Below are 17,448 nucleotides of genomic sequence, written 5' to 3' on the forward strand. Positions count from 1 at the left end.
TCGAAAGTGTCTTTGTGTGACGTCCGTGTCTTTGAACGGACCAATCACGGCACGGGACTTCGCGCACTTCGTACCGCGCACCCCCGCATTTTTGGCATCATCGGTTGCATGAAATAATTGCTCTAAACTCGGTCTAGAGGATTCCTAGTCTATGACTAAAGTTCAAAAGCCGATAATGATAGTACTACCGTATAGAAAGGAAACTTCCTACAAAACCGAAGTTTGACAGCGGTTCAGGGTCGAACAATGCTATCCCTTTCTAACATATGGCACTATCCTTTTTGGCTATTTAGGGTTGTCAAAATTCAAGTGATTATCTTATCTGTGGTCGTGCACGCAAAATGAAGCCAAGTGGTGCCAACCCTAAAAATTCGGAGCAATGCTGAGCCGAGCGGAGCCGAGTTTGGCCTAAGTCAGGTTTCGCACCCCTGCTTCTAGCTAGATTGTTCTTTTCAGATAAAACCCGAAACCCTCACCACCATAGTGGGTACAGTCGGCTCCGGCAAGTCCACGATACTGCAAGCCATCCTGCGCGAGCTGCAGCCCAGTCAAGGGCACTTGGAGGTCACGGGGACGGTCGCTTACGCCGCGCAGGACCCTTGGCTGTTTGAGGCCTCTGTGAGTATATACTTACCTCTCTATATCACACACTCTTTCTTTCTATCTCTCTCTCTTTCTCTCTCTCTCTCTCTCACACACACACACACACACACACACACACACACACACACACACACACACACACACACTCACTCACTCACTCACTCACTCGCTCGCTCGCTCACTCACTCACTCACTCACTCAGACACACACACTCACACACACATTTTCTCCCTCTCTAATCGTGTCTCTGTCAAGTTTCTGTAACTAGAAAAAAATGGTATGAAGGTTAATTTCAGAACGATTGACTGAATAATTAATGAACGAATAAATGAATGACTGAATGAATTAACGAAGGGTCATGGTATGAAGGTTATGCCAGATCGGTTGATTGAATTTTGCCAGAATGATTAATGAACGAATAAATGAATGAGTGAATGAAGTGAGCAACTTTTACTATGGGACCAACCTGGAAAACGCGAAAAAAAATTGGATGATTCATACATTTTGCTGGTCTGATGTTGAAATTTCCTATGGGAGAATCAATTTTTTTGGGGTTGGTCCCATAGTAAAAGCTGCCCAGTATGACCTAAACATTAATGGGTCTCTTCCTTTGCCTTTCGTTCTGATACATACTGTATAGTTTGCTTTTGTTTCAGGTCCGTCAGAATATCCTGTTCGGTCAAGAGATGGACCTCAGGAGGTACAAGCAGGTCATCAAGTGTTGCCAGTTGAAGAGCGATCTGGAAATACTGTCGCACGGCGACAAGACCATCGTAGGGGAAAGAGGTAATAAAGGCTCGGAACCGGTTTATAAAATACCGGTATTTACCGGTTTATTTCGGTTTTTCCTCCGAACTTTCATGAAAACGATCCTGGCAGGATCGCCATGTGAGGTGTGGCGTTAATTGAGACAACTTGTTGGTTATAAGTATGTCTTTATTCTGGATAATGTTCCTAAGTGCTAGCGTTTATATAATACTAGGCCATGCGCTTGGCGCACACTACATCCGAGCCTTGGAGGTATAAACCTACATTAGGGTGGTTCACTTTTGTATAGACAAAAAAATTGTGAGTTCCTGAAATCCTGACTTATCTAAAACCTATCTACTTCAAATTTGTCTACTACTATCTAGTCGAAATTTCAAATCTACGAATCGCATCGCCTACGTGTAATAGGGACCGTGCGCGTTGGTCTGCCATCTTGTGGCCTGAATCGGAAACATATGTGCACATGTACATTGCCGTTCTCGTAGATACGTTTCCTTGTGCATAGTAGGTTCTGCCATCTTGTGGGATACGTCGGAAGCATAAACGTCACATTTACGCCTCGCGCCAAAAATCTGACGACTCCTATGCTGCCCCCTATAGTTCATGCACGCCCCTTATAGCACCTTTTAGAAGCAAGTGTGATGAACCTATTTGATTGTTACAGGCGCTTCACTGTCCGGCGGACAGCGAGCTCGCATATCTCTGGCGAGATGTGTGTACCAACACGCCGACGTGTACCTACTGGACGACCCGCTAGCCGCTGTCGATGCTAAGGTCATTCATTCAATCATTCATTCATTGTGTATTTGTTCACTATCCGGCGGGCAGTGAGCTCGCATATCGTTGGCGAGATGTGTGTACCAACACGCCGACGTGTACCTACTGGATGACTCGTTAGCCGCTGTCGACGCTAAAGTATGTCATTCAATCATTCATTCATTATGTATATGTTCACTATCCGGCGGACAGCGAGCTAGCATATCGCTGGCGAGATGTGTGTACCAACACGCCGACGTGAAACTACTGGACGACCCGCTAGCCGCTGTCGATGCTAAGGTCATTCAATCATTCATTCATTATGTATATGTTCACTATCCGGCGGACAGCGAGCTACCATATCGCTGGCGAGATGTGTGTACCAACACGCCGACGTGAAACTACTGGACGACCCGCTAGCCGCTGTCGATGCTAAGGTCATTCAATCATTCATTCATTATGTATTTGTTCACTATCCGGCGGGCAGCGAGCTAGCATATCGTTGGCGAGATGTGTGTACCAACACGCCGACGTGTACCTACTGGACGACCCACTAGCCGCTGTCGATGCTAAGGTCATTCATTCAATCATTCATTCATTGTGTATTTGTTCACTATCCGGTGGGCAGCGAGCTAGCATATCGCTGGCGAGATGTGTGTACAGTCAGCAGCAGAAGTTGCTAAGCGGGTGAGGTGTTCAAAATTACCTTGACACGCTGTTATTATCCTAACAATTAAAGACGCGTCAAGATCATTTTGAACACCTAACCCGCTTAGCAACTTCTGCTGCTGACTGTACCAACACGCCGACGTGTAACTACTGGACGACCCGCTAGCAGTTGTTGATGCTAAGGTCATTCATTCATTTAATCATTTATTCATTCCGTTTTTTACGCATTTACCGATACCTACAACTAACAGACCAATTTAAACGTGCACCTGATATCAAACCGGTATTAGAATGATATTGGAATCATATCAGTTGGCAATCATTCGCGCAGGCGTCTCGTGGCAGGCGTGGCTCACTCCGCGATTTCGTCGCTTTGCTACAGGTAGCTAAAAGTACATCCGTTCAAAACCAATTTTGGGGAAAGCCATAAGCCGCGCGTGGCGCTGTCGCCACCTAGCGGCCATATCTGCGCTGATTGTAACAGACGCGTTTTGTTAGAGAGTGAGTCTTCTGTACCTAGTACTATTATTTATTCTGTGCTCCTGGCGGATAAGAAGGCAAAATTAACTATCATTCTAATATCCGTTTAATCTGCACGTTCGAATTGGCCTGGAATGATGCGCATTCGGCAAAAGCCGATAGGAAAAAATTTTATGTCTGCGCAATAAGAGCGACATATCTAGGGAGACCCTAAGGTTTTGAATTTTAAAGATACAACTTTATTTCATAGGAAAAAGACAGTAGAGAGACAAATAAATAACTTATGAACTAAATACATCTATAAATAATACTAAATTAAAACTAACAACCCTAAACATATCTAAAATAAAACAAGGAATATAAAAACTACTCAAAGAGGCCTCCTCGCGCTACCCCCAGCGCAAAGGTGCCCATCACACTCGCTGCGTTACCGCGTTGAATTTTAACCCTTTATAAAGCATAAGAGAGTCAGAAATTATGCAAAATTGAACCCTATCCCTTTGAAATAAAGTTCAAAATTAGGTGGGAAATATATTCCCTCTAACGTATAAAGGATTAAATAATCCGTTATGTTTTCCACAGGTAGCGCAGGCTATGTACGAGGAATGCATTCGTGGGTTCCTGAAGCACTCCGCAGTAGTGCTGGTCACACACCACGCGCACTACGCGCGCCACGCGGACAACGTTTGCGTCATGCGCTCTGGAAAGGTAACACTAACTACACATACATTCATACATACATGGAATCACGTCCAAATAGGAAAATATCAGGGAGACCGAGCTTTGCTCAGAAAACATACAAAACGAGGAATGCATTCGTGGGTTCCTGAAGCACTCTGCAGTAGTGCTGGTCACACACCACGCGCACTACGCGCGCCACGCGGACAACGTTTGCGTCATGTGCTCTGGAAAGGTAATACTTACTAAAAATATTCTTTACTGCACAACACAATAAAAGTAATCATCATATCAGCCTTTTATCGCCCACTGCTGAGCATAGGCACAGAATAATTAATAGTACTACCGTACAGAAAGAAAACTTCCTACAAAAACGAAGTTTGACAGCGGTTCAGGGTGGAATCATGCTGTCTCTTTCTAATATATGGCACTATCCCTTTCGGCTATTTAGGGTTGTCAAAAATCAAGTGATTATCTTATCTTTGGCCATGCACGCAAAAGGAAGTCAAGTGGTGCCAACCCTAATAATTTCTCGGAGCAATGCTGAGCCGAGCGGAGCCGAGTTTGCGAAGTCAGGAGTTTCGCACCCCTGGCATAGGCCTCTCTTTGACGCCACTTATCCCGGTCCCGAGCCAATCTCATCCAGAAGTGACCCGCAATCTTCTGATTGTCGTCCACCCAACGAGCCAACGGACGCCAGGCACTCCTATCGTCTGTAAGCGGCCACCATACCGTTAACATTTTGGTCCACCTGCCATCACTGTGCCTGGCAACATGTCCCGCCCAGCTCCATTTAAATTTGGTATAGTGTGTAGCTTTCAAATAGAGCTCGACGGCTAATCCTATTGTCTATAGTAATTTAAATTGTATTTTTCTTAATTACTCGTAATGCATGTTAATTATAAGATGTAATAATGTTTTGAAAAGATGTGTCCCGCCGAGTTTGTTGCCGGTCCCATATTGGGATACCCTCCTCCAATTGAGGGGGGATTTAAATCTTCTCGGGGCAGAGGTGTACGGTTGGAGCCGGTAAAGGTTTATTTGACGTTCATAAGCGCATTGTAATATGCCTACTTGAATGAACTATTTTTTATCTTTTATCTTATCTTATCTATTTTTAAGTAAAATCGTTCGTGCCACGTGCCACAACCACCTGCATTAAAATACGTACTTCGGTTACCGAGTGCCGGCGAGTCGAACACTACAGAACCAGTCTAAAATGTGTCATCGAGATGCGTAACAAACGCGCGTTATCGGAGAGCGCACCTACACTGGTTTTTTGAGCGTCGGACTAGCCCGCGCTCAGGTGCCAAATAGAATAATGAAGACCCAAGACCCTTTTTTGCAGGTAAGTAGCACGTGCGGTTTTACTTAAAAATAGACATAGGATTAGCCGTCGAGCTCTATTTGAAAGCCACACACTATACTGACGTATCCGACGTCTGGTAGTTTTCTCACAAAAATAGGCTTCTTTCCTAACAAGTAAAATCAGTCATACAAAAGGTTAAAAATATTTTTATACGTTTCCCATAAGTGTATCATGTGTAAGCTTGTTTTTACTGACGAAATTTGTGAACTATTGAGATACAATTTAAAATATCTTTAGGAAAACTAGTGGCTCTGTGAGCTGTAGACCTCGCGAGCAGAGCTTAAACTGAGTAAATTAAATAAAAAAATAAAATAAAAAACAACAATTGATATGTAATTTAAGTGTAAAAAAATACAAAAAGTTATATCCCAGCATATAATTACTGGGGATCGAACCCAGACCTTCCGTGCAAACAAAAAAAGCGAACGTTTGTAAAATATACCATGATAGTTCGTACATGACGTGACGAAATTTAGCTACTCATTCTCAAGTAAACACTAAATATCTTAATACCTCCAAAACAAGCGAAATAAAATTTCTGAATTTTTGGCCATTTAATCTGTAAACATGTTTTAAAAAGAATACACTCTTATGATACCGATACGACTATTTGTTTAAGCGCGAGCTATTACAACTCTTCCATTTTGAAAAAATTCCAAAAACCGGCTCGACAAAAAAAAATTATTGAATCATAGAATTCGGTTACAAAAATTCACGAGAATCGGTTAAGAATTGCGACCTGTAGAGGAGAACATCCGGACATACAAAACTAAATATCTGAATACCCCCAAAACCAGCGAAATAAATTTTCTGAATTTTTAGACATTTAATCTGTAAACATGTCTCAAAAATAATACTTTCTTATAAGTAATACCGATACGACTATTTGGATAAGCGCGAGCTATCACAACTTTTCCATTTTGAAAAATTTTTTAAAAATGGCTTGACAAAAAAAAATTATCGGTTCATTGAATTTGGTTACAAAATTTCACGAGAATCGGTTAAGAATTGCGACCTGTAGAGGAGAACATCCGGACATACAAAAGCAAAATGCTCCAGTCGAAACGTAGACCTTCGCTTCGCTTCGGTCAATAAACTAATAAATAAAACTAATAAGTTAAATTACCAAAATATGAATGCCATTATATAAATGTCAATTAAATTAAAGTTCAATCATTTCAATCATACTTTTTTATTCCTTATGTTATTCAATTCAATTAATCATATCATTGAATAACATAAGGAATAAAAATGTATGATTAAAATGATTGAACTTTTGCCTCCATAGTTAAAGAATAATTAAATAATTCTACATGATCTTAAAATGTTCTTCGCATTATATTTTAATATTGATATATTTCATTAACTTTCTATCATCCAGATTGTGGCACAAGGCACGTACCACGAACTCCAAAACGGTGTTCAAGAGTTCAATGCCCTCATCGAGATGGGAGAGAAGATAGAAGAGAAGAAACAGAAAGAGAAGACAGTCTACGAAAACCAGGACAGTGTGGTATGTTGCTGTCTCATGTTTTTTTTTTTTAAACCGTCCAAGTGCGAGACGGACTCGCGTTTCTAGGGTTCCGTACATAAGTCCGACTCACGCTTGACTGCACATTTCCAATAGGTTTTCCTGTCATCTATAGGCAAAGAACTATTCCGTGTATTTTTTTCAAAATTTTAGACCCGGTAGTTTCGGAGATAAGTTGGGGGAGGAGGGAATAGTGGTCATTTTTTGGCTATTTTCTTAAATAACTTCGAACCTTTGTTTTTAAAATTATAAAAAAAAACATGTCCATCTTTGGGTCACTAATTTACATATGTGTACCAAATTTCAACTTAATTGGTCCAGTAGTTTCCGAGAAAATAGGTTGTGACAGACGGACAGATAGACAGACGTACGAGTGATCCTATAAGGGTTCCGTTTTTTCCTTTTGAGGTAAGGAACCCTAAAAAGTATGGTACATTTCATGTACAAATAAAATTCGTATAATTTCAAAGGTATACAGCTGTGTACTTGGCGCTGAAAACTTGAGGGCAGAATGCAAAAGGAGTGTACGTTACAGTTGCCTCCAGAAACTCGCGAACTAAATTGACATGAGTTTGACAAATAAAATGATACCAGGAATAGCAAAGAAAAAATAGTCAGGGGTATTTGTCGATAAAATGATATCGATAAGTAAGATGCACCTACTACCCATGTGATAATTATAAAGGGGTCACAAACGATTTCGATTTGTATGAATGTGACGAGAAAAGTGGTTGATTCGATTGTAAGATTGTGACGTTACCAATCAAATCAAGAGGTGCGGATGTGAAACTAACAAATTTCAATGTTAAGACGAAACAGGACCTGAGTTTTAAATATTTTAGGTAAATATACCCATCTCGCTAACGGAAACGGCTCCTAAACTAGTGCGATAAGGACAAGGCGAAAAATCCTGCGTAAAAATCTCAAAAATCGAGGTTTCGTACTCGACTGTTTCCTCCAAAACTTAACCAGTCATAACCAAATTTGGAAATCTAAATGATTATGAAATTATCTGTGCCGGACCGTTTTGCTTTTTTGGCTAATTGATATCAGTTTTGAATACTACGCCTCTCATTGCGGCATAGTCAAGGAGCCCATTTTGGCCATTTTTGAAAGGCTCTAGCGCCTTAAAAAAAACAAAAATATCAAAAAAGCAAAACGGTCCGATAGATATTGACAATATTAATCTGTGTTGAAAAAATCATTGCTCTAGCATCAAAACCCACGGAGAAAACAGTCGAGTACGTTTGTATGGAGAAGGCCACTCCAGTTGGCTCTTAATATGCAGGTTTGGGGGCAAGTTGTTTATATCAAGAGCTCGCGGTTGTAGCCATAAATCTAAAATTGGTGATTTAATTTTATACAATGTGACCGGTAGATGAGATTGAACGATAATTAAAGTTAGAGCAAGAAAAGTCTGCAGCGATTTTGATAGCCCACGCAGTGCAACTGTTATTTATACCTCATAATTGCATAGAATTTTGACGTTTAAAATAATACTTGCACTGCGTGGGCTATTAAAATCGCTGCAGACTTTTTTTTGTCTAATTGTATTTAAATTCTGACCTAATTGTCAACTTGAATGTCCAGTTTCCAACGTCCCTAACGTTTTAATTTTTACGTCCACACCACACAAAATAAATGAGGAATCTTATCTTATTTCGCCGTCTGGGCGAATATATAAATAAGGCTATTTGTATTTTGAGCCAAGATCACGGTTTTTATGTTATCACCTACAACTTGTTACTCTAGCTGTAATTTTTCCTAACAAATAAAATAAAATAAATAAAATTAAATATTTATATAATTAACTACAATATGTTTATCCAATATCCTTGTATCTATTACTATAAGATTGCACAATTATCGAAATACCAAGTAACATTTGTAAAATAATTTAAATTACTTAAAGATACTTTTTAACTGACCGCGCAACAGTAGCGCCGCTAGCTGTGAATTCTCGCGATATTCTCTAATCCAAACTTTTTGAAAATATCGATATGAACAGCACTGGCCAAACTGTGGTATCATTTGTGCACATTGACCTGTCAATTTAGTTCGCGAGTTTCTGGAGGCAACCTTATATAAAACTGTTTTTTTTTTCATGTTTGTGGTAAATCATAGATTCACGTATAATTGTATGTTAGATTTATGTATGTGTGTATTAGGGAATGCAATAACCAGCCAAACTTCATAACCGGTTTCGGTTACGGTTATGCCCGAAAAATAACCGAATATCGGTTATAATCGGTTACGGTTATTTTCGACAAAAATGATAAAATTACAATGAAGTCATTATAACATTACGAAAACAAAGGTACAGTATTAGGGAATGCGAGTATAAGTCTTCGTTTTTTAATAAAACTCACAAAATGCAGTAAAATTAAAATATGACCTTGGACGTGATACAATATTCAATAAAAATATTTCATATAAGGGAAGTAATACTTTATTATTAGTGTCCGACCGAAACATGTTTTTTTACCGAAACCGAAACCGAATGTTCGGCTTTGGCCCCAGTTTCGGCCGAAACCGAAACCGAACCTTTTGTTGACTTGTGAAAACCGTTGAAAATATGTCACAAAACCGCTTTTTAGAGGAGAGGCCATTTCGTAGAAATTACCTTATTTACAATTTTCGTAGGACCGAAAAGGATTATACCGGGTTGGACTAAAGCAAAGGGGTTTCAGCACTTAGAAAAAAAATCATCAGAGTGATGTTATTATGATACCTATTTTTCATGATGTTATCCTAGAGAATACGCTAAAATAAGCATCAGCAAGCACCATTTTTTATTTTAGAGAAAAGTTATTCATACAATACATGCTTATTTTAGCGTATTCTCTACGATAACACAATAAAAAATAGATGTTATAATGACACAACATTCATGGAAATTTGTACTGTTCTAGATTTTACCCAACTTTCGGGTCAAATATCTTGGCCATTTTCGATTTTAGAGAAAAGTTTTTCCTACGAAACATGCTTATTTTAGCGTTTTGATTGATTTTTTTCTGTCTTTTACGATTCCTATATATTTTGCAGTTTTGCTCAAAAAATTCTGTTTTTTTGTGCACCCCGTTTGCTTTAGGCCGGCCCTAAAATACATACCAAGTGACTGTGAATATCCTCTATACAGGGTGATTCAGGAGACGTGAGCAGGACTAACACTGCGCATTTCGGAAATTATAAGCAACTGTTTCGTATCAGCATTAGTGAGGTTAACGTTAATTTTCTAGTCGTGTTGAAAAAAAAAGTTTTTAATTTATTTACGACATGCATGGTCACCCTACAATTAGAATACTAAACTACCGATATTCTGTGTCAAATTAAATGTCATCACGGTCTGGTTACTTTCGAAAACTCTTATCTCACTCAAGTTTGACAGTTTATTTTCTTCGTAATCATAATGCTGTCATTACGGTTAAAGAGGTTTTATGTTTATTAGTTAGGTCTTGTAGGGTGACCATGATTGTAGAGAATTAAATTTGCCCTCGCCAAAAAGTTAAAAAATAGGAAAAAGTGTGGTTGTGTCACCTAAATACGATCGTGATCGATCAATTATCAGTTACTGAGTGTGCAGGATTAGTCCTGCTCACGTCTCGTGAATCACCCTGTATAATGTTCAAAAATAATTAGCCAGAAATATTAAAAAATAAGAGAATTAGGTACTTGTTAGACTATGTTATTACATTTGTAATTTACTCACAAAACCCTTACATTTGGTACCCCACATGGTATGTTGAAAAGAAAATAGTTTACAATTTTGTACTGTCGACTTTATAACGTCATAGAAACACATTCTACCACTTTATGAAGCGACAACATGCATTTTGATAATCAGTAGACCATGCTGATTCCAACAATACCACTTGTCGGTATAAACCTTTTTAGTCCTACGAAAGTTGCTATTCTTCAACTTGGCCACTCCACTAGTTATACACATTAAGACTGCGTCGCCCGTCCAGTGACGCCTTGATTAGGGGAATTGTATTTTATAATAAATCAATTAATTTATGTATGTATACATAAATCAGTATATTAATATTGTTGTCCTACTTGTTCCCCAACTTTAGATCTTTGTCACATGTTTAGTTTCATAGTACGAAGTACCATTTCGTAAGTTTCGGCCCGGCCGAAAGGTTCGGCCATTTTTTGGCCGAAACCGAAACTACAGCCGAAACATGATTTTTGGCCGAAACTGACCGAAACCGAAACCGAAACCGAACCTTCGGTCGGACACTATTTATTATTAAAGTACACAAATGACAAAAATAATAGTCGCAGGCGTCACAGGCAAAAAGGCAGGATTTTGTAGACATTATATGATAAAAACATAGAATTTAAGTCATAAATAAATAACTGAAAATAACCGTCACCGGTTATTCGAGTTTCCAATATTCGGTTATGAAAATTCGGTTATAACCGAATATTACGGTTACGGTTATAACCGATTTGCATTCCCTAGTGTCAATTAGTTTAGAATTGTAATGGTCAAGCTCTAACATTGAGTAAACAATTTAGAATAAAAAACACAATTTTAGCTTTGCCATCTTAATTGAGTGTGATTTGGATCAGTATTTAATTTTTTTACACTTGTGATAGCTACTTTTAATCTTACACGTATTCAGTATTATATTTTTGGACGCTAGTATGTATTTGAATTACTTATAATTAATTTAAGTGACACTTAATTTTTTATCGTATAATAATGATATATTATCTCTGACACTAAGAAACTTTTACAACTGTAAAGAATTTTATTATTTGTCTGTTGTTTATATTTATTCATTATAGTTTTTTTGTGTAAGTCGACATTTAGCGAGTAGCGACTGTAAATATAACTCTAATAAAGTATCTAAACTGCAAAACGTAATTCAAGACCAAAAAAAGTAAGACAATGTTGCCACTGCAATAATTTGTTTGTTAAATAGTAAATTCATTTTGATAAATAATCACGCTAAGATAATTTATTCATTAGTAATTTTACTCCTACGATTGAAAAAAGTACATTTATTTACTTATTTTTACATAAATACAAGTAAAAAAGTGGCAACATTTTTAACTTTTTTTGGTCTTGAATTACGTTTTGTAGTATAAAATATTACATTGATTCAATATTTATAATTGTATGTTGTAATTTTTGGTTACCGTGAAACCTCCCAACTATAGTCCAAAATTAACTGGGTTTTTTTTCGTTCAGTTGTGTATTTATCAAGCTTTTATTTAGTTTCACTTGACCGTTGTCTCTCTGTCTGTCTGTCTGTCTGTGTGTAATCAAATCTTGCAAGTTAAATTTGATTCACTTCCTTGGTTTCCGATTGAGCAGAAATTTTGCATACGTACGTAAGTCGGGTGACAATGCAATATTATGGTGTCATCGAGCTGATCTGATGATGGAGACCGGAGGTGGCCATAGGAACTATGTGATAAAACAACGAAACCTAATTGTGTTTGGGGTTTTTAGAATTGTCTCGATCAGCATTAGTTGCCTGTGGAAAGAAAAGTACAGTCAGCGATAAAAGCTTGTACCAAAAATTTAATTTTTGCCAAAAACTTATTACTGTATTTTTTCTAGTTTTAAGACAAGGTAGGTAGGGGTTTTAAGGTAAGGTAGGTAGGTAGGTTTATAAATGGAAGAAAAAAACTCTGAGTAAACCAAGAGGAACATAGGTCTTAATTTCCTTTTGAACTGCCGGATTGGGACGCTGTCGGCGGGCCGGATTGGAACGCTTCGCGGGATTTGGCCCGCGGGCCGGGGTTTGGAGAGCCCTGGTTTGGACCATAGTTGGGAGGTTGTACTTTTTATTGTTTACAAAAATTTGACATGTAAAAGTGCCCCTGTGGCCTATTTGCTGAATAAATGTTTGATGATTATTTAACAGGAACACAGTCACAAGCTGCGATCCCAACGGTCCATGTCGGAGGCGTCTCAGTTGTCTTTCAACCTCGACTTGGAGAGCAACTTGGATCCGACTTATGAAGGTTAGTCGGCTGGTCATTTTATTGTTCCGTACCCAAAGGGTAAAAACGGGACCCTATTACTGAGACTCCGCTGTCCGTCCGTCTGTCTGTCCGTCTGTCATTCACCAGGCTGTAGCTGATGAACCGTGGTAACATTTGAATTTTCACAGATTATGTATTTCTGATGCCTCTGTAACAACAAATACTAAAAAGTACGGAACTCTCGGTGGGTGAGTCCGACTCTTATTTCTATCTCACTCCGATTTATAACCCCCGACGCAAAAAGAGGAGTATTATAATACTTATGTTTGACGCCAATTTATGTCTGTCTGTGGCATTATAGCTCTCCAACGGATGGACCGTATTCGATGCGGTTTTTTACACGTAAGCGGGTTTCCTTGCGGTGGTTCTATGTTTATAAATATATAAATAAATAAATATTATAGGACATTTTTTTACACAAATTGACTAAGCCCCACGGTAAGCTCAAGAAGGCTTGTGTTGTGGGTACTCAGACAACGATATATATATAACATATAAATACTTATATACATAGAAAACAAGCATGACTCGGGAACAAATATCTGTATCATCATACAAATAAATGCCCTTACCAGGATTCGAACCCGGGACCATCGGCTTCATAGGCAGGGTCATTACCCACTAGGCCAGACTGGTCGTCGTGTTTAATTAAAATCGACCCAACAGTTTGAAGAGTATCAGCTCTTTTCCAAAATGATGCATTTTTGGCATATAATGAATAATTCGCTCGCTTATTTCTGCTGCTGACTATATTCCCTATAAAATAATTAAATAATATATATTTTTTATGTTGAGTACACAAAAAAATGCATTAAAAAGCTTTTGGAGGGACATTTATATTTGTTCCATTACCCCGACAGTTATTCAATCAATCAATCAATCAATATTTTTTATTGCGAGTACATAGTGAGTAGTTTTTATTCATGAAATAATACAATTTAAACGGATTATATCGCACTGCTATTGCTTGAGCGCTGTACATTACGATACAAGCGAGAAAAGTAGGAAATTCACACGTGAATCGTACAACGTTTTATAGTACATATAGACCTTTAAATGTCCGACACAGACACGTAAAGTGCTAATTACCGCACTAGTGCGGTAAAGTACTTATGTACTTTAAAATTGTTTTTTTTTTTTATCAGGCGAGAAAGTTTTATTTATATTTTTCCTTTTTTCAGGAGAAACCCAGCATAAAGGCTCTGTGGATAACAGCGTCTACATAGCTTACATAAAGAGCGGAGGCACCAAATGGTCAATGACCTTGATGTTCACATGTTTCCTACTCGCCCAAGTGTTCTACTCATCTACTGACATATGGCTTAAGGAATGGTTAGTTTCATTCATTCAATCATTTATTCATTGACTTATTCCGCAAATGGTCCATGACCTTGATGTTCACATGTTTCCTACTCGCCCAAGTGTTCTACTCGTCTACTGACATATGGCTTAAAGAATGGTTAGTTTTATTCATTCAATCATTTATTCATTGACTTATGCCGCAAATGGTCCACGACCTTGATGTTCACATGTTTCCTACTCGCCCAAGTGTTCTACTCGTCTACTGACATATAGCTTAAGGAATGGTTAGTTTCATTCATTCAATCATTTATTCATTGACTTATTCCGCAAATGGTCCATGACCTTGATGTTCACATGTTTCCTACTCGCCCAAGTGTTCTACTCGTCTACTGACATATGGCTTAAAGAATGGTTAGTTTTATTCATTCAATCATTTATTCATTGACTTATGCCGCTAATGGTCCATGACCTTGATGTTCACATGTTTCCTACTCGCCCAAGTGTTCTACTCGTCTACTGACATATAGCTTAAGGAATGGTTTGTTTTACATTCAATCATTCATTCAACACAAAGAGCGGAGGCACCAAATGGTCAATGACATTGATGTTCACATGTTTCCTACTCGCCCAAGTGTTCTACTCGTCTACTGACATATGGCTTAAGGAATGGTTAGTTTTATTCATTCAATAATTCATTCAACACATAAAGAGTGGCGGCAAATGGTCCATGACATAATGTCCACGTGTTATTTACTGACCCAATTCAATTAGGTTGAACAATTGGGCCAATTGTTCTAAGACTATGATTTAAGGAATGGTCAGTAATTTCATTATTCGGTCAATCATTTATTCATCGATTTTAACAAATAATTTTGTATTTAGTTCACTATTTCATTTATTTATTCAATAAGCTCAAATTATGTTTATGGAAGATGTCATTAAAATTAGAGATGGTTAGTTTTATTAGTTATTCAATTAATCAATCAATCATGTCATCACTAATTTAGTACACATTGCACGTAAAGCTAATTTTATTCAACAGAACATAAGTTTATTTATTATTGTTTGTTATGGATCAATGATCTGAAATAAACGACTTCTATTATTTATTTATTTATTATCTGCGGCTATTTGGTCAAGTAATCAAGAAATTCAATCATTTATGTTCTACTAAATGTTGACGGATTGGTGGCCGCTTTCGGATGAAAGAAGCGCCTGGCGTCCTTTGGCTCGTTGGGTGGAAGACATTCGGAAAATCGCGGGACACTTTTGGATGAGACTATAGTTCGTTTTTTTTACCATTAGAAATAAGGTAAACAATCTTGATGTGTCTTTTAATTGAAAAACACATTTTAAAAATAAGTTACGGCAAATATGTAACAACTATGAATCTAATACGATCATTTATATCCTTCTAATTTCGTTTTTAATTTTTAGTTTTTGATTTTTAAAAAGCGTTTTTCAATTAAAAGACCTGTCAAGATCGCTTACCTTCTTGCAAGTTCTTTCTAATGCTAAAAAAAACGAACTACTTATAGTTCAGGACCGGGATAAGTGGCGTACACGAAGAGAGGCCTATGCTCAGCAGTGGGCGACTGAAGGCTAGGATGATGATGATGATGATGATTATTATTATGTTGTACATATATTATTTATTTATATTTATTAACGATGGATATTAGGCCAAGAAATAAGAAGTTATAGAGGGAAATGCTAGGAATATGTTTACCTCCTAACTAGTCTAAACAAAGTTACGGAGTCAAAAATTGTGTTCCTAGCATTTCCCTCTACAACGTTTTTTGAGCATTCATTCCCTGACCTATATTATTTACAGGGTAAATATGGAGGAGGCCAACAGCGCAGCGGTACGGGCCGCCAAGAACCAAACACCGTCGTTACCTACCCCAGGTAAAGATAACTAAACTAATAATCACACATAAAAAACAGCCTATATGTGCCGCTTAAGATCAAACTCGGGTAAATCCATTCGACCTTCTCAGCAAATATGTGGGCATTTTCATTTAACTTGTACTTTAAAGCGCGACTTAAGTCGTGTTTCAGTAATGTCTAACCGTTACATTCCTGACAAAATGTATGGGATTCGACATTGACCGTCAGTTTTGTAACGATTGCTAACCGGCCGTTAAAGGTGCACAGTTAAGTGAAAATGCCCATCTACACTATTACGTTTTCTTAATACCAAAATTGCATAATCTGACAGAAGTATTTAACCAAGTTTGAAGTTAAGCGACTCGTATATGTCCCACTGCTGGGCACAGGCTCAGATGCGTGGGACGGCTTGTGCTTCCACGCCGGCCCAATGCGGATTGGGGACTTCACATACACCTTTTTAATTTCTTGGAACCCTCTTACAACCCCTCTGGTGTTGCGGGTCTCCATGGGCGACGGTTATCGCTTACCATCAGGCGATTCGTCTGCTATCATATCATACATGTTTTATATTGTCAGGAAAAATTCTAGATTATTCCATTGTAGAGTAAAGAAAGGACGCTTTCTACGAGGAATTTCGTACACTGACCCGCCTGTTCCTATCTCTATCGCACGCGCGTAATGATATTGCTGTCCCGCCCCTGATACAGGCGGTCAATGACACTGTGCGAGCGGGACAGCAATTTAATTACGTGCGTGCAACAGAGACGGGAACTGGCCGGTCAATGTGCCAAAATTCCTCGTTTATGCGTCCTTTCTTTAATATTTTTTACAAGCTTTTATTTAGTTTCACGTTTCACCTGACCGTAGTCTGTGTGTAATCAAATCTTGCAAGTTAAATTTGATCCGCTTGCCGGTTTCCGATTAAGCTGAAATTTTGCATACGTACGTAAGTCGGGTGCCAATGTAATATTATGGTGTCATCGAGCTGATCTGACGATGGAGACCAGAGGTGGCCATAGGACTGTGATAAAACAACGAAACCTAATTGTGTTTGGGGTTTTTAGAATTGTCTCGATGAGCATTAGTTGCATGTGGAAAGAAAAGTCCAGTCAGCGATAAAAGCTTGTATCAAAAAATTATTTTTTGCCAAAAACTTTTATTTCAGACTTCACCGAAGTATCCGGTAACGTGTTCCACCTAACCCGCAACCAATGTGTGTACGTGTACGCGAGCCTCATCGGAATCTGCATATTCTTTACTTGGAATAAGCTGGTTCTGTTCTACAACACTTGTATACGCGCGTCCATCACACTACACGACACTATGTTCAGGTATGTTTCTCTCTTTCTTACCCCATTATTTGGAAATAGACTCCTGTACATCCATGATTTAT

General features: G+C 38.3%; 1 protein-coding gene across 1 annotated transcript in view; it reads left to right on the forward strand.

The window, feature by feature from the left end:
• LOC134677909 (probable multidrug resistance-associated protein lethal(2)03659) overlaps positions 1 to 17,448 on the forward strand; it is a 140,982-nt gene that overhangs the window by 34,597 nt on the left and 88,937 nt on the right. The window contains exons 12-20 of the mRNA XM_063536355.1: positions 457 to 618; positions 1,260 to 1,389; positions 2,036 to 2,145; positions 3,859 to 3,984; positions 6,705 to 6,836; positions 12,740 to 12,839; positions 14,042 to 14,192; positions 15,997 to 16,070; positions 17,221 to 17,386. Coding sequence (XP_063392425.1) covers positions 457 to 618; positions 1,260 to 1,389; positions 2,036 to 2,145; positions 3,859 to 3,984; positions 6,705 to 6,836; positions 12,740 to 12,839; positions 14,042 to 14,192; positions 15,997 to 16,070; positions 17,221 to 17,386 — 1,151 coding nt within the window. The remainder of the gene's footprint in view (positions 1 to 456; positions 619 to 1,259; positions 1,390 to 2,035; positions 2,146 to 3,858; positions 3,985 to 6,704; positions 6,837 to 12,739; positions 12,840 to 14,041; positions 14,193 to 15,996; positions 16,071 to 17,220; positions 17,387 to 17,448) is intronic.

This window comes from Cydia fagiglandana, chromosome 27 (assembly GCF_963556715.1).
Source record: "Cydia fagiglandana chromosome 27, ilCydFagi1.1, whole genome shotgun sequence".
Lineage (NCBI taxonomy): Eukaryota > Metazoa > Arthropoda > Insecta > Lepidoptera > Tortricidae > Cydia > Cydia fagiglandana.